This window comes from Topomyia yanbarensis, chromosome 2, assembly GCF_030247195.1.
Source record: "Topomyia yanbarensis strain Yona2022 chromosome 2, ASM3024719v1, whole genome shotgun sequence".
Lineage (NCBI taxonomy): Eukaryota > Metazoa > Arthropoda > Insecta > Diptera > Culicidae > Topomyia > Topomyia yanbarensis.
This window is the reverse complement of record NC_080671.1, coordinates 460,320,932-460,341,799: the sequence shown is the minus strand read 5'-3', so window position 1 is coordinate 460,341,799 and position 20,868 is coordinate 460,320,932. Positions and strand designations below refer to the sequence as shown.

Here is a 20,868-nt window from a genome sequence, read left to right as displayed (position 1 = left end):
TATCTTAACATGTTTTAACAGGTGAACATAGATCTAATCGCAATAGGAAATTTTTTAACTTGATTTTTATATGGAAAAGAATACCAAAACCAAGAAAACATACTACTAATTTTCGTTTATTTTGGCCCTGCCCAACTACCTTCTCTTTGACAAGGTTCGTCTACCTGTTCGCCTCTTTGTGCCGCGGGTCATGAACTGTACTAATTGCAAACAATTGGGACACACAGCCTCCCATTGTAGCAATAAAGCCCGCTGTGGGAAATGCGGTGGGAATCATGCGGATGATTCCTGTGGTAGAGATGTCGAAAAGTGCCTCTACTGTGGGGGAAACCCACATGATCTCCCTTCATGTCCCGCGTACAAACAGCGCGAGGAAAATCTTAAGCGTTCCCTTCAGGGACGCTCTAAGCGATCTTTTGCAGAAATGCTTAAGATAGCTACGCCACCTGTCTCTACGAACATCTTTACCAACTTGTCTACTGACGAAGGCGACTGTGATGAACCCCAGGAGGGAACATCTTCTGCTGTGCCTAGAAGCAATAGAAAAGGAGGAACATTTCTTCTCCCAACCCAAGTAGCACGGTTTGTTACTGTATAGTATTTGTAACTCTCTTGGTAACAACTATGTTATGGAAAAAGCGCACTTTCTTTGTATGTTGTGCAACATGTTTCTAATTGCAGCAAAATAATGAAAACAACAGCTGTGCCATTTGTCGAGCACAGGGTAGTTGGACAGTTTTGTTTTAGGGTGGAATGGCAAACAAAGGCATTTGCAACTTGTTAAACTGTTTGTGCAAGTTAGCAAAGTTTCTGATTAGTTTCACAACTGTTATTCATGTTTGCATACTTAACACTATTGGCCAGCTGTATAGTTACATAGTTGCACAATCAGTTTAAAAACTCATGGAAATTCTTTTAAAATCTATCCAACAATAAATAATGTTGTGTAGCAGTTGTGCAACATATAAAACTTTCAGCAAGTTGCAATTGCTACTTGGGAAGCTTCGTCGTAAAGGCCAGAAGGTGTCTCTTCATGGTCCCCCTAAAATAACTACTCAAGGAAGTACTGGTGCAAAACCGAAGCAAGTCGCTCCCGGTCTCAGTAACCTGAGCTCAGAAAAGGAGTTCCCAGCACTTCCAGGAACATCAAAAGCCCCAAGTGTTCCCATATCTCAGCCAGAGACAAAGAAAACAGCGTTGGCTTAATAAATTTCTCTGACATTGTGGACCGGATTCTTACAGCTTTAAATATTTCTAACCCCCTTAAAAGCATCTTGATAAGCTTTCTCCCCGCAGTAAAAACATTTTTGATGCAGTTCACTGCGAAATGGCCCCTTCTTTCAGCGATTGTATCCTTCGATGGCTAATTCATCGAACGAGGTCAAGGATTTAATCACTGTTCTACAGTGGAATTGCAGAAGCATTATCCCGAAAATCGATTCGTTTAAAATTTTACTAAATAATTTGAAATGCGATGCATTTGCCCTATGCGAGACATGGCTCACTTGAGAAATAACCCTACACTTTCAAGATTTTAATATTATTCGCTTGGATCGAGAAGACTCTTACGGAGGAGTACTTTTGGGGATCAAAAAGTGCTATTCTTTCAATCGGAATATTCGAACCGTTGGATATTCGATTTTGCCAAGAAGGTTTGTCCGGACTCCGCCCCGGCACAGAAGATCTACCGCGCCGCGTCCCCTCACAATAACGCGAACGAAACACCGTTTTCGATGGTGGAGTTCTCACTTGCTCTCTTATCATGTAACAATAAAGCCCCAGGGCCAGACAGAATCAAATTTAACTTGTTAAAGAATCTGCCAGACTCTGCCAAGAGACGCTTGTTGAATTTATTTAACAAGTTTCTTGAGGATAATATTGTCCCTCATGACTGGAGGCAAGTGAAGGTCATCGCCATTCAAAAACCAGAAAAACCAGCCTCCGACCACAACTCGTATCGACCGATTGCGATGCTGTCCTGTATCCGAAAGTTGTTCGAGAAAATGATCTTGTTTCGCCTCGATAATTGGGTTGAAGCAAATGGCTTACTGTCAGATACACAATTTGGCTTCCGCAAAGGCAAAGGGACGAACGATTGTCTTGCGTTGCTCTCAACAGAAATTCAAATGGCTTATGCTAGTAAAAAGCAGATGGCATCAGTTTTCCTAGATATAAAGGGGGCTTTTGATTCAGTTTCTATCAAAATTCTTTCTGAGAAGCTGCACCAGCATGGTCTTTCACCGACTCTAAACAACTTTTTGCTAAACATGCTGTCTGAAAAACATATGCATTTTTCGCATGGTGATTTAACGACATCACGAATTAGCTACATGGGCCTTCCCCAGGGCTCATGTCTAAGCCCCCTTCTCTATAACTTTTACGTGAATGACATTGACGAATGTCTTGTCAATTCCTGCACGCTAAGGCAGCTTGCAGATGACGGTGTGGTCTCTATTACAGGTCCCAAAGCCGTCGATCTGCAAGGACCATTACAAGATACCTTGGACAATTTGTCTGCTTGGGCCCTCCAGCTGGGTATCGAGTTCTCCACGGAGAAAACTGAGCTAGTCGTATTTTCTAGAAAGCGTGAACCAGCGCAACTACAGCTTCAATTAATGGGTCAAACTATTGCTCAGGTTTCAACTTTCAAATATCTCGGGGTCTGGTTCGACTCTAAAGGAACCTGGGGATGTCACATTAGGTATCTGAAACAGAAGTGCCAGCAAAGGATCAACTTTCTCCGTACAATAGCCGGAACAGGAGACCTGATCAGGCTGTACCAAACAACAATATTGTCGGTGATGGAGTACGGAAGTTTCTGTTTCCGCTCCGCTGCGAACATACATTTCATCAAACTAGAGCGAATCCAATATTGTTGTTTGCGTATTGCTTTGGGTTGCATGCACTCGACACATACGATGAGTTTAGAAGTGCTGGCGGGCGTCCTTCCGCTGAAAAATCGATTTTGGGAACTCTCATATCGATTGCTCATCCGATGCGATATCTTGAACCCGTTAGTAATTGCAAATTTCGAAAGGCTTGTCGAGCTCAATTCTCAAACCCGATTCATGTCCTTGTACTTCGATTACATGGCACAAAATATCAATCCTTCTTCATACTATCCCAACCGTGTCAATCTCTTTCATGCTTCTGATTCAACTGTATTCTTCGACACATCCATGAAAGACGAGATTCGTGGAATCCCGGATCACATACGTCCGCAAGTGATCCCAAGCATCTTTCATAGTAAATTTCGAGAAGTCGACTGCAACAAGATGTTTTACACCGACGGGTCAAGCCTCGACGGCTCCACTGGCTTCGGTATATTCAATCAAAACCTCACCGCCTCATTCAAACTCAATGATCCTGCTTCAGTTTACGTCGCAGAACTTGCTGCTATTCAGTATACCCTTGGGATCATTGATACTTTGCCCACCGATCATTACTTTATTGTCTCGGATAGCCTCAGCTCAATCGAGGCTCTCCGTTCAATGAAACCTAGAAAGCACATTCCATATTTTCTGGGGAAAATCTGGGAGCGCCTGCGTGCTTTGTCTGTAAGATCGTACAAGATTGCCTTAGTTTGGGTTCTCTCGCATTGCTCCATTCCAGGTAATGAAGAAGCGGACTCTTTAGCTAAGGCGGGCGCTTTGGCAAGGTGACATATATGAAAGACCAATTAGCTTCAGCGAATTTTTCAGTATCACTCATCAGAGAACCCTCGAAAGTTGGCAAACTTCATGGAGCAATGGTGAACTGGGAAGGTGGCTAAATTCGATAATCCCTAAGGTATCGACGAAACCTTGGTTCAGGGGGATGGATGTGGGTCGGGATTTCATTCGCGTGATGTCTCGGCTCATGTCCAATCACTACACGCTGGACGCACATCTCCGGCGTGTTGGGCTCGTGGATAGCGGTATCTGCGCTTGTGGCAACGGTTATCAGTAAATCGAACATGTTGTCTGGGCATACGCCGAGTACTGTTCTGCCAGATCTCAACTATTCGATTCCCTTCGGGCCAGAGGAAGATCACCCAATGTCCCGGTTCGAGATGTACTAGCAAGCGGCGATATTCTCTACATGTCCCTTATATACACGTTCCTCAAAACCATCAATATCCAAATTTAAATGCCCCTATCTTTTCTCTTATCATTCCCAGAAGTGCCCTCTTTCGCCTACCGTGTTACCGTTTGGGTACTTTACCCTATGCAGCTTTGAGATGTGAGTAAGAGAGTGAGTGCAGGTTAGGTCATACTGCTGTCGCATATCAATGAGTGCTGATAGGTGAGCGACTATCTGCCATAAAATCATAATTAGTCGATAAAAAATTAGTATAGATATATATGTATAGAATAAATAAATTAATTTAAGGATGCTCAGAAATGATTGAATGTAGCAAATTTAATATTTATTGTGATACATGATAAAAATAATTAATATTACTCCACTTTACTATTTGCGACTAACGGTCAATTTAAAAAGCACAGAACAAAATTTGTTATACAGTACACTTAAGATTACAACACAAAATACTGACTGGTTTACCGGAAAAGGAGGAAAATGCGAGAAACTTCGGAAAAAGAGAAGAAAAGAGAGAGAATTGGTTAAGGATAGGTGGCTACTGGGTTATGGATTTCATTGGACTCATTTTAAGATCAGACAGCGATTAGACAGGAAAGTTTAAAAAAAGTTAGTATGTAAAAAGTTAATTAAAATGCGGAAATCAAAAGTTTATACAAGGACGTGAAAGCATTTATAAATATACAAGGAATCAGGACCCATTAGGTTTCTTTCGTGAAACCGCCGACAAACCCGCAGTTTACGGGGAGGACAATAGTACCCGGTCAAACGAGGAGACGGTACGGAACAAGAACCGCCCGCAACGGTCACGTGGGACGAGACAAACGTACACCTCGTGTGAGAACAGCACGTGGAAAACCATTCATGAAGCCCTCAGCCAAAGGAACGCACCATCCTTCCGCTGCCTTGTTAATCAGCGAACGTTGGCGATCGTCCGATCTACTAGCAAAAAGTAGCAGCGCATATTCATTCGCCGAGTATCGGCGAACGCTCACCCCGTCGGGAAAATCGACCCATCCGCCCCAAAAAGCCGAATATCGAAGACACCACGCATCCGACGGTCGGGAAATCCTCATCTGCAGCAGATACAGTCATCGCCGGCCGGCCACCAATACACACAAACACACATTGTAGGTAATAAAATTTAAGTTGAATTTGATCGAGTCGAGTTCTTGTCGTTCTGATTGGTGTCCCTATAGCCGACCTTGAGAGTTCCGTCTCTCACGCTCGAGCTCGCCTGTGCAAAAGAGGCCGTTGAGAGCCCACCCCAGACGGTCCCCGTGGCTTGACCAGGGACTACGGGTTTTGTCGAAGTCCGTCTGACCAAGAAGTAACAACCGTACCCCAACGATGGTTTGATACGACTCCAAGACGAAGCAAAACATCTGTCGAATGAACCAACAACACGAGATCTACAGTACAACATCACACGCGCAGCGCGGTGTGTTTCCGATCCGTATCTGAACCGTACTACGAAATCGTCTGGAGGAACCCCTGCCGGCTCGAGGAAAACCGCCCGGCGCGGCGTCCCAATACTTGATACATCCGTTCGAATCTGTAATCCTGGCCGTTGATTCCTGATGCCGGAAACTGAAAGTTTATATCCCCTCCCCCGTTCAGCCTTGTCCACCCTCTCTCCCATGTCTCTGATACACAGATGTATGACTTCACCCCCTTCTCCCCTTGAATATCTTCCCAGAACATATGTGCCCCCTATCTCCTAGTTTTAGTTGATCAATATTGAATCTTGTTAAGAAATGCACAACAGTACCACTACTTTAAAATAGCCCTAATTAATTCCCCCTAATCTTGAACCACTCTCTCTAGTTATTTCTAGTTAATAAGCTTGTAAAATGTTCCACTTAGTTAATAATTAATTTCTCCTACAATCTCCCTTCTAAAAATCATAAAGTGAATTACTATAAAAAGAACACACAAAATGATCCGTCCCCCAAATCTTACGAATATTATATTATACCCTCTTTTATATGTATAAGTTAGCTGTAAAGTTTTTTTTTAGTTTCATTATATAAAACAAAATAATATTCAAAATGTAAAACAATGAAAAAATGGCACCTTTAAGCTAACGCATACGTGCCTTATCAAATAAACAAATTAAAAAAAAAAAAATACAATACAACAATTGACTGATATTGAATTTCATTCAGATCTGACTTTTGATTCCGGAGTTACTACGGTTACATAGGAATTTAAACCGAACTAAGGTACGGGGCATATTCCAGAATTAAAGTCAGATCGGATTCGGTGATGACTGAATCCATTTTCACAAAATATGCCTCTCTCACATCCTCTTTCACAGGTATAATCCCTTTCCCCTTCCACTGCATTCCAAAATATGTTATACGAAGACAACATTTAATTCATGCTGATTTATCCACTTAAATATTATATTTTTTGCTCCAAGGACGTCATCGTCAACATGTTGCTCATCAGGTTCGTGGCACTCGTGCCCTTGTAAATATGTGCAAAGTGTAATAAGAATGCAATAGACATTTTCACAAATATATTGAATATAACTTGCTATTGGATAAACGAGAAAGGCACAATTACACTATTAGGTGGATTAAAACAGTTTTTTTAAAAAGCAATAAAAAATATTGAGTTTCTCAAACTCGTCTTCAATGCACCCAGTTGATCATAGGAAAGGCCGATAATAATAGGTAGGGGAGAGTGAGGACACTTGATCCTTGGGGATATTTGATTCCCTGGCCATATCTCCTAACCTATACGCATAAAGTTATCACATTATAAAAAGAAAATGAAGTATTTGGTCGTTTATGACGTTTAAAAAACAAATTTGATGCATTACATTTGGTTTGGAAAAGTTACATAATATTGTAGAAAATAAGTGTTTAAATCCATCTCGAAGATCTTTCTACAATTATTTTGAACGGTTGTATGACATTGTCGAACTAATTATTTATGAATATTTTCAAGTACGATTACTTTCTAAGTACTTTTTGCCTGAAAAAACATGTTTTTCGAAAAAAAAATCACAATACATACAAAAAAAAAAAAATTTTGTTCACCTCATGCAACAGGTATCTTTGATCCCTGTAACACTGGGTATTCTTGATCCCTATCATTAGTTCTCTCAAACACTGTCGAATTGAATAGAAATAGAAAAACTTCGTTCTCTTGACGTACCTGGTACTATTAATTGATCCAAAATGTTTTTTTCCGTGAACAAATGATGGCATAAGTTATTGAAGGTTGAAAAAGCCAGTTAAACAGCACTGATTTACCGCAAATACTAGTCTTGACTTTCTGCTGTGGTTAAAGTTTATCGTGCATCTAAAAAGCTGGCCTTATTAAATAATTTGTCAGGATAGATGATTAGCTGAACTTTCGTGTCTATAGATCATAGTGTGCTTTGTTTCTTAAACCCTAGTAGGCGGGGGTTTAAAGTTATCACACGTTTTTACAAAAACCTCATTTTAGAATGATTTTCAAAATTGTTCATATTACTGACAGGACATAGTACTCGGATTTACATATTATCCATAGCTCTTACAATTCGAATTGACTACAAGATGGCGTATTTTGCAATTGAAATTTTCATTTCATTGAAAAGTTATGAGAAAAAAAAACAAAAGTGGGATCAAGCGTACCCACTCTCCCCTACTGAAAAATGTGGTGCTTTGAAAAACTTTTGTGCGGTTAAAACCTTAAAATCTACCAACAAAATTTTACATCCAGATGAGTATGAACGCTGCTCTCATATGTTTTGTTTATTTTTATGACATTTAGCGTACTAACGTGGGGCGGTTTTTCCCACAATTCCCCAACCCAATTTTTAGTTCAATGCAATTTTAAGTTATTTTTTCGTCCCATGTCCCATGACCTGTAGTCGAGGAAAATGCGATAGAAGCTTAAAATATTTTGTCAAAGGAAAATCTATACTACCAGCATCCCGTTTGTTATGGCTTGCAAAATCATCACGCTCAACTTTGTACAGTCTGACCCATATTTATACGTTCGAACTATTTTAAAGGCTTTTTGCTTACTACCGTTGCCACCAGTGGGAGTTGGGATGGTTAAATAGCACACACTTATATAAAGAAACTAAATTTAAGGGGGTTGCCAAAGAACACGCTGTATAAATCGATAACCTTTAGTCCTATCCATTCAAGTTCTTCATCGAGTATTTCTAAAACGTTGTCAGAGACATCAACTTTCTATCTCTTCAGATTAAAGAGTTCTTTTATTTTTGTTCGATCACAGTAAGCCATGCTTAACTTTCCTTTTTATTGGATTGTGGGAAATATTCATACTTACAATTCCTTAAAAAACATTCACCCTCTTGTGTACAAGACACGACCGCAGTTACATTGAAAATGCAGCGTCATTAACTCTTAAAGGCGCAAATAATTTTTTTTCCGTTATATCGCGTGTTTTTTGTAAACGGCCTATAAGCACAGAGAACAGACATCCATGATCGAACAAAAATATCTAAAAAATATACGCTAAACACTAGCGCCGCCAAACCAACTTATCCCAACTATCCATCAAATCCATTCCGGAACCGGTTCGCATTCCTGAATGGATTCAGTATGGAATCTTGCTCAAAGAAAACAACCGATTCCGACTCTATCGGTTGATGCATTTGAGCTGGAATTCATACTGGAGGTCCGAACCGGTTCCGGACTACTTTGACTGGGTAGAGGAATAATCGCTGTCAATTCAGACGAACGCAGCCACAAAAAAACATGACGACAGAAGCGCTCCTGGTTTGAATATCCCAACTACCTTCGAAACCGTTAGAGATTTTTACACAAGTTGAATGCTGAAGATGGACGTCTGTTCTCTGTGCTATAAGCATGCTGTCAAAATTCACTTTGAGAGAAAATTCAAACCGTAGCTCGCCGAGAGTGGATGTTAACATTTTTATGAAAAAGAAAAGTTTTCTCTTTCGTCTGCTGTTGTGATTTATAATCGGCGAATAATGGTTTGTCCAGAATTTCCTCTCAAAGTGAATTTTGACAGTATGCTTATTGGCACTTTTCAAAAAAAAAATCGCGAGATATAATGACAGTTTGCTAATAACTATGTTTTGGGATACAGGACGAGAATCCTTTGAAACAATTCGAACCTTGTCGTTCCGGCAATTCGTTTGTGCTGCATACACACAGACGAACATTCCTCTTTCGCAGCTTATGTCAAATGAGCACTGTAACACAAGGCGATCTCTTTTATCAACTTTTTGGTGCAGATGGAAGACTATCCTTTTGTGCGACAAATAAAAATATTTTCATAATTCTTTTTGGTGTGGCTTTCGCTTAGGTGCAGGGTTGCCACATCCACCTATTTTATTAATGATTTTGCAAAAACCATCAGTTAGGTATATTATTATTTTTAAGAATAATTACATATATTATGATTCACTGGTAAAGGTACAGAATTAACTAGCACAAACTGAACACAAGTTAATAAAAGGAATTTTCGAATGGAATTATTTTTCCGTTATATATTCGTCCTAATAAGGACGGTTTGCTAATAACTGTGTTTTGGGATACGTGACGAGAATCCTATGGAACGATTTGAGCCTTGCCTGCACGGCTGATACGCACGGCATAAATCAGGAATTTGCCATCTCGCTTCTGTTCCGCCATCTTCGTTTGAAGTTGCGAACAAAATCCTTCCAGCGCACACAGACAAACGTTCCCCTTCCGAAGCTAGTGATCAAATGAAAGATCTAACAGCTTTCCTACAAGCAACAATAGCGATAATCCAACTGGTTCTGCCAGCAGAGCAGACATGGCAATGAAGGAATTCAAGCGATGAATTGTGTAGGACGCTTAGGTATGTCGAGATGAGGTCCGTGTTAGGGAAAGTCTTGCGCAAATTTGTGAAAATTGTGTATGCTTTCCCAATTTATTGCATATTTACGGATTTTTCAATAGTGTGCTAATAAAATACACAGATAAATTTGATAACAATTTTTTACTGGCAATTTTCAGAATCGAATGGTGTTCGAATCATGAAAATCAATCTATAACTAACAAAACGTAAGCGAAAACTTTGTCTGTTTTCTTACATTTTCCCAATGATTTTACAACAATACGTATTTTTCAATAATGTACAGTTGAAATACCAATTTATAGTTGCAACCAATTGTTAAGTTTGACTTCTCTGAATCTATTAGTATTTAAATGACGCAAATCCATCAACAATTAACAGCGCTACAGTCGTTTAAAATTATGCCACATTTTCGTGACGCAGTTCGAAATCAGATTTTAGTTTTACACCTAGCTACAGCCCCATATAGTAGAGTAAAGCATTTTCAACGCTAAAAAAATAATGTTACTTTGTCTCATTTCAGGTTTCCGATTTGCTCAGTATGAGCGAAGAGTTGCAGCAGCATCAACATCACCAGCAACAACAACAACAACAACAGAAACGTGTCCAGCACAACGGAACTGCCGATGTCGAGCAAAACATAGAAGTAAAAGAAGAACCAGAATAAATTTGGCAATGTTTAGTATTCTTTTTTTTTGTTCAATTGAATGAATTGAAAGTGTGAACTGTATCGATGGCTTATTTATAGTTGAAAGTTTTCATTTCTATAGAAGGAATGGCATCTTGCCTGACTGATTATCGTTCTAGGTCTCATACTGACACTCACTTTAGAATAAATGTCCTAATTTATGGCATGCAATAACTCAATTTGACTGCTTTCACTCGAAATAATCTTTGTCATAGACATATTTTATTTACTGTTTTAGCTTAATTACAAATTACAAAGTGTAATAAATATTTTTCCAAAAGCGCTAATTTCAGCTTGGTTTTGTGTTCGTTTCTAACAAAACATTTAACATTCTTTCGTAAAACGTGCCAGATGTGATCACTGGATTGAGAAACTAAACAGAATTCAATTTTCCAGGACAGAGTTAACAATCTAAGCCGCATTAAAACGGAACTGCAATCCAACATGCAAATTCACAGTTTATTCGGTCTAACGAACTCGATGTGCATCAACTCGTTCTCGACGCCACCGGCCGCGAAGCTGGTGTGCAGCTATTGCTACAACGTCTACAAAACGCCGCAGACCCTATCGAGGCACATCGAAAAGTTTCACAGCTAAATCGGCAGGCAGACATATGGCTGTGTGAAATATTTCTCCGTCGCTGTATCGCAACCGTTGTTGCATGTCAATCGTGTAGCGTGCTCCGGATACATGTCGCGTGCCACCGGTCGTGTTTCCTTGGCTACGCTGGATTCTGATAGGAAACAATGAAATGTACATAGGTTTACGTCAGCATTTAAGGAATGTGCAATATTTCGAAAATGAATCATCGTTGATAAGTTTAATCATTTCAGTAACAATCTCAAGAGCAATCACTGATAAAAAACGTGAAATCAATTACTAAATTAGCTAACAAACCGCATTGCATGTGCATCGACGGTTGCGATACGTTGATTTACAGTAAGAAAAGTACAAAAAGCACACCAAAGGTGTCGTTCCGAAAATTTCTAATCGCGCAATTTGAGGAACATATCTTTGCAAGCGAACACACAGAAATAAGAGCACATCGAGTATTTAAATTTGGTTCGATAATGATTGCAATATGACGTCTACAATATAGTACGGTGTTTTTAGCGAATACAAGGTCTATTAGAAAGTATCCCAGGAAAAAAAAGAACGGAAGTAGGATCTAGGTATTTAATTTCATGTTTAAGGTTTCTGTAGATATTTACTTGATGATAAATGGCAATACGATACGTTGGAGGGATTTATCAATCGACTAAATGTTCTAACGAATCAGATGTTTAGGTAAGACGCCATGCTCCAGGGCAAAATCAAAAGAGAATCTTTTCCAGTCAAATGTTTCGAATAAGATTTATCAAAGACTATTTTTGTATTTCAAAGCTGTGTTATTCTATTCAGGATTATATTATGAAACTGAAGGAATAAAGACAATGTCTAGTCCATATTTGTGCTTTTTCGTATTAAGTTGAGAAAACAGTCCATTGGAATCGAGAGGCAAACCACTTTGAATGTGTACAATGAAGCTGAAATTCATTCGATTTGAGCTCGACATGCGTTTACTAATTTCGATCACAAATCTGCCGAACTAAGTGCTTTCAGGGCAGCAAAGCAATCCTTTTCATTCTGGCGCGGATCAGAATCGCAATCAGTGGTGGAACTAAATCGGGACCCTTCAGTAACAGATCGTTCAGAGAAAATCCATGTGACTTTGCTTTGGCATCCATGACCAAACGGAACTTCTCGGAGCTCACCACACTGAAGTGTGGCAGGTACCAGGTGTTCGATGTTTCAGCTATTTCTTCAGGCTCCAATTTCCTAGCGTACCCCTTATCAACGTAGTCTTGAATTTTGTTGCAGTATCGCTCAGCGAAATCGGGGTTTGAGTCCATTTTCTTTTCGATAATCTGGAGCCGACGTAGTGCTTGTGGTTTGCTATCCGGGAAGTCAAAGTTGTTGTATTTGTAAATCTGGCCTACCTCGAATCGTCCCCACGCCGTTTGATCGTACGGTTCATCATATCTAGTGCACGCTGATCTTCATCGGCTATTTTCGCCATCTGACCAGAAATCCCAAAATTTTCAACTTTGTACATTTTCTTCACCAGATCAGTAAGTTCAATGTCATCATTTTCTGAGCACAGGAATGCATGATGTTTATTCGATCCAGCAATGGTCGGATCTATTACTCCATGGATCGTCCATCCCAGGTGACAACGAGTCAATTGCAAGCCTTGAAGCGAATATTGCACCGTCTTGAGAGGTACAATCAGGCCCGCATTATTCGAGCCAATCAGTATACAGGGACAGGCATCCTGGATCGCAACTAATTTATCATCGTCTAACATAGGATACAATCGCTTGATATTCGCAACGTCGAATTTCACCGGAGGTAGAGCGATATTCTGCACAGTTTGGATATTGCTAACGTTATACCATTTCGCTTGCTCCGATGGTCCAGAAATGCGAAACGACAGCATCATCGACTGTTCTTCCTTGTGCAAAATACCATTAGTCCAACGATAGGACACAGGAGCGATCGGTCCTCGCAATCCAATATTCTCCGCAACTGCAGCATCCATCAGCGACAGAGACGCACCTTCATCGAAAAGTGCAAATAATTCTGCTGTACCTCTCGGACCATGGATCCTCACCTTTCCTACTCGGAGCAGTGTATTCATATTTTTGCCATGGACATTGCATACATTCTGCTGACTATTATACGTGTTCGTACGGTTGTACTTCGAGTTCCTCGCAGAATCGTCGGAGTGAACTAACTCGTGATGATTCTTTTTGCAGATTGAACATTTCTTCTCGGACTTGCAGTTTCTTCTGGAGTGGTCTGACTTCAGGCAGATGTAACAGACTTTGCAGGAATTAGCAGCAGATCGACGTTGAGCAACAGACAGCTTATGAAACTGTTCACACTTGTCTAGACCAACGTGAGAATTTGCCCAGCACAAAGGACAAATCTTTGTTCCTTCATCGTCGCAACAGTTGACATTCAGAACCATCGCTTTCGGCTTGAGCTGGTAGCTGGCCTTCTTGGCGCTAAATACAGGATTAAGACTAGCAAGTTGGTTGTCCATTTCATCCTCCAACCAACGCGAGAAAGTGGTAAACTCGATAGTGACGCCTTCTTTCATCAAAGCGGCCTTATGCCGAACCCACGTCTGTTTGCTGAAAGCAGGCAGTTTATCAGCCAGGTGAGAGATGAGTTCGGGATTCATCAGGTAGTTATCCGCCTTCGCGTTGGTCAACGCAACCTTGGTACCAATTACCGCATTATAAAATGCACGGAAAGATAAGATGTTACCTTCTTTTACGATCTCCAGGTTTCTTAGCGCTTCCAGTCTATTTGCCACCACCCATTCGGTGCGTCCGAAGTTTGACTGCAACATTCGTATAATCTGCTGCACATTCTCAGGGGACGCAAGCAGTGATTCCACAGTCTTGCGAGCTTTACCTTGCAGCGCTTTGTTCAACCGTCTCAAGTTATCGCGATCAGTTAGTTTATACTCCTTAGTTGATGTTTTAAATTCGCTTTCGAAAATCGTCCATTCCATTACGTCACCAGAAAACGAGGGCAGGTCTTTCATGTTTCGACTCTGCAACGCTTTAAAGGCCTGAGACAAGATTTCGTTCACCCCAGGTTCGGGTGCTGTCGCGTTTCTTACGCCAGGTGTCGACGTATTTCGTACTTCGGTTTCTCGTGAAAATGCATGATCCAGCCGGTGGGATGATTCTTCATATTCGTTGTGTCGCCTTACCTTTTCTGCCTTAGCAACCCACTCTTCAACACGCTTAGACGCATAAGTGTACGCACTCGATCAGCTCGAGGTACTTGATCTAGACAGTAGCTCAACCTTTCTCAAATTTCGCTCACGTTGTCGCTTCAGAAACGCAGCTTTCCTTTGTTCCGTCTTCAGTGCTAGGTCATGCTGAATCTGCAATTCGGCTAGTTTCTGTTCGGCTACAATCCTGTCTTGTTCAATAGAAGCACGCAGTTCCGCCTCCTCATTTTGCTCCTCTAGATCTAAGAGCTTGATTTGGCTGTCAGTTATGCTGCTTCGCGATGTACCTCTTTTCGATACGCCAGAGACAACAGATTCATTTTCTGGTACTTTGTCTGCACCTTTTTCCCCGTCTTGGACATTTGGATTCAGTTGGCTTGGTGGAGTGCGTATCATGTTGCTGTGCTTCGGAATTTCAACTATAAAACTTTCTAACCGCTTGGGAATTGCGCCTTGGTTTTTCCTGCTAGAGCGACGTAAGTGTTCTTCCATATAAACTGGCAAATGGCATTCGAAGGACCAAAATGTAGGCTACTTCCTGGTAGCAAACAGCGGGACAGTGCTCACCTGAACAGACTCAGTTTAGCTGCGTGCTGGGAACGGAACTTTTTACTTTTTATTGAAATTATAGATATTAAAATCTTCCGTCAAATTGGCTTCTTGTTCGAAGGAATTATTTCTTCAGAATGAAAAAAAGGGAAAAATTTTCACCTTCGCCTCCTGTGGTTTGTTTTTTGCTGTTTCCATGGAAGCCTTGTCACCTACGGTACCCGAGCAAAACTAGGTGCTTGCAGTGTTGGCAACAAACCCTGTTCTGAAATTGTTGATTTATCCTTAGATAGTTTATCCATTGATAGATGTAATAAAAATTCGATTATTTTGCGATATTATACAGTAGGCTTTCCCTTTAATGGCATTACCCCCCCCCCCTCTCCACCCTTTAGGCCACTCATACCACTGCATGGATGTGCTATTTCTGAAATAGGTTGCTTATATCTTTTATGTCTATATCCAGTTCTGTAGGCTCCCAAAGTATCTCTGCAGAAGGATTTACCGTACTGTAACGGAAAGCGTTAGGGGACAGCACTTCAATGCACCCCTGTGAAAGAACGATTTCAAAGTTTGTTATATACAAATTGCACATTTTTAGAAAGGCATTGATGAGTACTAATAGCTTCTGGAAATATTTCATAGATATCGTGCATTGTTTTCGTGAAAAATTGAAAAAAAACATGATTTTTGCGTTAGGGGACAACGCAAAAATGGTCAATTTTTGCCCTCCTTTTATCCGGCAATCCATTCACTCAAACATTTGCGTCCAAAGATGAAATCTTTGTACAATATATATGGCATTTAAGATTTCTCCAAATTAATTTTACTACGAACATACCGTTGTGGTACGGGAAAATATATTCAATTATTAAAAACGAGTCTTAAATGTATTACTGGTTATTATTTATGAGCGTCATAAAATTCTTTTCAAAAATTTCTATATATCTGGGAAGATTTGGGAACCTTAAACATATACCAACATATTTCAGAACAACTTTTACTTATATTAGCAGACTTATTTTCATGAGGTAAGCGATACAAGTGCGTGGAATGTGTCTCTATGGTGTTGTGCGCATAAAAGTTGTGCGTTTTTGTTACTTGAAACCTGTGAAAAATTCATCCTGATTTAAAATCGTCCAATTCTGGTCCTTCGTTGAACCAACGTTAAGCCCAGCAGACTGTTCAGCAGGCGTCCATTATTGTAACCAAATTAACGAAATTTGTCTGAATACAAACGAGAAGCACTTTTATTTGTATCAAATTAGCGAAAGTGTGCATTGTTTTCTATTGTTTACTGCTACTACTGTTTGTTGATGACATTTCAAGCGATTTGGACGTTGTTAAACTTACCCCCATTTATCGGTGGAAAAACGATGTTGTCTATTGTCAAACTCTGTATGTAGAGATAAGGACGCCAGCAGGCTGGTGTTGGATGGTTTTGAAACAAATTTTTGGGTTTCTCCAGCGTGTTTCTTCTCTGAGAGGATTCCCAAAGTTTTTTTGTTGTATACAAACCACTGGTGCGTAATCTTAAATTCAGTTGTTATTTCTGTCTGATTTACCGAATTTATTTCAGGCAGAGAATTTTACTTTGTGAGTCTTGAATATTAGACCAAACATAAGTATCCAAATCAACATAGTACTTTTAAATAAAATAAGTTTATTTGTCTTACATGTCTTACTATCACTTTATCTATATCTATCTATCTATCTTCTTCTACATATTTTAAAGTCAATGTTTGTATGTATGTGATTTATGGACTTCCAAACGGCTTAACCGATTGCCGTAAAAATTTATACGTAGGAAGTATCTGCCCGCCAGATGGCGCTTCGGATCAAATTGTTTTTTACTCCTATGTAGTTGAAAGTCGTAGCAACGCGCCACGGGTATTAGCTAGTAGAATATAAAGTGATCGATATTCGTTTCACTTATTAAAACGGTTTGGTAAAAAAAATTCCATAAGTCAAATATTAATGAATGTACCTTAGATACTGTTTTTCAACATATAACAAATATATTTCATGAAGAAAAAAAATTGTTTTGATTCGATTATCCGAAGCGAAATTTTTCTGCTCCCTACGGATAATCGAATCTGGCCTGTATCTACCAAACGAATGATATTGGTTTAATCCCATTCCACGACAGTAGGCAGCGTTTCAGCGTGAAAAAATCCTTTTTTTTAGAAATTTGGGTAAAGCGAATTGATCAAAACTTTTGTACATTATAATGTATTAAAGATTATTCAAGATGAGAAGGTAGCAGATGTAGCTCTCATATTAAATCCAAGAAAAACCGAGACAATTTTCTAGTCGTAACTTGTAAGTTTTTTTTTGAATAACAATGTGACGTGTCTGATGTAGGAGCCAGTTTTGATACACTGTGAGAATATGTAGTAATTGACACCAATAAAGGCACAGAACGCATTAATAAAGAATAAGACGGGAATAAAACAACTACGAGTACAGCGGGCAACCGAGTACTGCTGCCTAAATTGAACTGATTTCAATTTAATGGGTTCTTATAGAAATCACGAGCATCTTTGACCATACCCAAAATTACAGTTCTATTTTAACACAATGCATTTTTATGGAAAAAATTTCTTTAACGTGCTATAAAAATTCAAACATGCAAAGAATATTTAATGTCACCCAAGTAACCAATAAGCATTATAACGTTGCTTAATATCTGCTTTAGATCCACATATAAAGCTGTCTTAAAGAGCCGTGAAGCCCTAAATACTGATATGATGCTGATATTATGCCAGAAAAGGCGAAATATAGTGCTATTACTGTACAGAGATTGACAGCTCGTTTCTGCAGTACTAATGCTATTATATAGCACCAGCGCACATATGTCGATTTTGAAAGCCTTATATTGGCAATACTAATGCTATTAAAAAGTTTTAGTTGGCTGTCATTGTCCGCCATGGTTTTGAAACCATTTCTTATGTTTCCTTTCGGTAAGAAGAACCAAAAGGGAAAAATTTTAAAATAAAATGGTCGGTTTAAAACCGTAATTGTCTCTATTCTTATGCATTGTAATGAATGTCCTTAATGGGTTTTCGTTTTCACATATTATGAATGTTTTACGAAAATTACCTTTAGTCAGTCTCGAACTGAGGTACCGTCCCTCGTCCTTCACGGTAAGTGCGCTGCGTTTGCTCCCTAGACTATATTGCACATGTTCGATTGAAATGAAATATGCCGAATATAATCTTCAAGAAGAGTTGCATAACAAATAAACATAAAGCTTACATGCTTTAAAGATCCTTGAAGCATGTAGGCGTTATTTCAGCTTTATATACGCATATAGAGCAAGCGATAATGCTATATGTCGGCTGTGCAGTTATGCATTATTGATGCTAATATAGACCTTCATTGCATTGTTAATGCTGTAATGGAGTTTCACTGCAACATTATAGTTCAAATATACAGCCAATATAGTGCAATGGCTTAATGCTTATGGTTACTTGGGCAGTCTATCTTCTCATCTCGCCCAGAGTTGAAGCTAAAAATCGTTCCGCTATAGATACACCACAGACTAACAGACGTAACACTCGAAAACAATGCTTCGTTCGCTTTTACGGTCATTTTAAATATATTTGTAGTTTGGACTTTGGCGATGCTGGCGCCACTGACATATTAACAAACATGCGGGGGATAGACCAGTAGTGATAAATTGTTCCCAAGCGTGAGGGGTAACCCTCTAGTAAATATGTATTAGGGACCGTGTATAAAAGGTGGAGCTAGTGTTCTGGGAAAATGAACAGATTGATATTCTTTAGAGGAATTTCCTCATAGCGTTATGTCTGTTAGTCTGTGCATACATGGCAAAAACCAGCCCCACTGCAGGCGAATTATGCTACTATTGATTTTTGGAAACATCCTGTAAGACCAGTTAATCGAAAAATGAAACATTCGCTAAAAGTGCAGATGGTGCTAAACCTGGCAGAAGCAGCACCATATCAAACATTAACCAAGTACAGTCATTCGTTTCGCGGAACAACATACAGTACACCAACGAATGCGGCAATGTTATCTACAGCATCCCCGTATATATAGACAATAGCTCTAGATTGGTGCGCTTACGCGATTTATCTCCGCGCACTACTGATATAGTGATTAAAAAAAATGATGACGGATACGTTTGTCCGTGCACTCGCATTCCTATTTGGTGCTCTATTACTTGCTTCGAAAACACTTTGAATTGGCTTCTCAATATTTTGTAGTGCATTCCGTCGATTCAAGCAATAAAAGCTCAGGTTTTTACCTTGCACATAAAGTAGACAACTCATAAAATATCATATGAGGCTAAAGAGTTCAAATTTTCAAGTCTACTCTAGTCTAGTCTACACATACACAGCCAATACATGTAGGGATCCTGGAAAATTGCAGACGTTCGTCCTCAACTTTTCTTGTCATTATTAATGTTTGTGGCACATATTGAATATGACACAGGCATTAAAGCGGCCAGGCCAACTGTGCAGCGTACAAAATAAAGATGATTCAAAATTATACGGCAATCAAATTATTCATTCAATGAATAATTTAATCAACGGATTATATTGAACCTTGAATAAGGAAGAAACGTGGACAACCGTACACAACCGTTTCAATTTGATGGGGGTTTGATAAATTGTTGGGAGTGACTTTGCTAAGAAGGTTAATGTGACTCCTTTGGTCCTAGGTTCCTGGGATGGGACAGAAGTATTTAGCCCTGCCCTGGCTAATGAGCCAGGGTTATAGCGCCCTTACTCGCTCTGAGGTTAAAGAGTTCAAATTTTCAAGTTAAAATTAAAATGTCTTTCAAATCTGTTTCCCGATTTCATCATATAACAGGCAAATTAATACAAAGAAATTGCAATTACTATTTTTATTGCTATACTATGAATACCGAAATTTTTCGCCCATCTGGTTTTACTTAAAGGTAAAAATGCGGACCCCCACCCTCTCATCGGGACTAGGCGTCAACAATGTCTGCTCTGCGTCAACGGTCTGCTGAAGAAGCGGGTAGCCATACGCAAGCGCAATTTGTCGATTCTCGAGCAAAGTAAAGAACAACTCAGCATCGATGATGATATAAATCCCTTGACAAATGTTAAACAACTACTCAGTCACTCGATGAGAAACGAATTCCAATGATCCTCATCGTTCTCGAGTGCTAAAAGTCCAGACATGCGCCGTTTAGTCAGGAAATTTTATTCTCGTGCCGTTCCCGCAACATTTTTCAAGCAACTGAATAATTATTGGTCGATAATTTGAGCGTTGCGGAATATTGTGGATCAGTGACACAAACAGATCGCGATATAGTACCCAATCGTCAAGTTTCCCAGAAAAGTGCTTTAATGAAATTTCCGGCAACTACATATTTGCAACTGCATCACTAGCGGCATCGGCGGTAACACAGGAGGTGCAGGAGTGCGATGAGGCAATCTACCCTGCAAGGACGCTTTCGGTACAAAGGACATGTTTTGAAATTTACGACGTTTAGCTGAAAACTGATCTTTCACATCTTCTGTTCGCCCAAATACGAACAAGTCAAAATCAAAAAATGAACTATTTTTTAGTTAATATTGTGATAAATCGGTTTTCCGTGTTAATATATCAATATAAATACTTAACTCAACAATGCTTTGTCAGTGTCTACAATAAACTGACACAAATATCAAACACGTTTTTAAAAAGTATAATTAAAAAGTAAACCTAGTTTTTTCCTTTTTTATTTCGACTATGTTAGTCACATTTTCTTTTTTACGTTTTAACGACATTCAATTAGGTAGAGATGCCGGTTGTCACGGTAAAGATAGATACGTCTACCTTTATCAGGACACATGTTAGTGAACTCGGGTGATTCGTAATTATTCTGTCTAAGCTCGACCCTCATTAACAGAAGGCAAAAATTAAGCCCGCACGATATTAAGCCTGTTCTAATGAC

At 39.6% G+C, this 20,868-nt stretch overlaps 1 protein-coding gene across 12 annotated transcripts in view; it reads left to right on the top strand.

Annotated features, from left to right (window-relative positions):
• LOC131685984 (zinc finger protein 883) overlaps positions 1-12,033 on the top strand; it is a 70,293-nt gene extending 58,260 nt beyond the window's left edge. For 11 of the 12 annotated variants that reach the window (XM_058970050.1, XM_058970059.1, XM_058970057.1 and 8 more), the window contains 2 exons: positions 10,424-10,546; positions 10,985-12,033. In XM_058970050.1, the coding sequence (XP_058826033.1) occupies positions 10,424-10,546; positions 10,985-11,185 (324 nt within the window). In that variant the 3' untranslated portion in view covers positions 11,186-12,033. Of the gene's footprint in view, positions 1-10,423; positions 10,578-10,984 lie in introns of all 12 variants that reach the window. The other variant, XM_058970056.1, reaches the window with a different exon arrangement.
• The last annotated feature ends 8,835 nt before the right edge of the window (positions 12,034-20,868 follow it).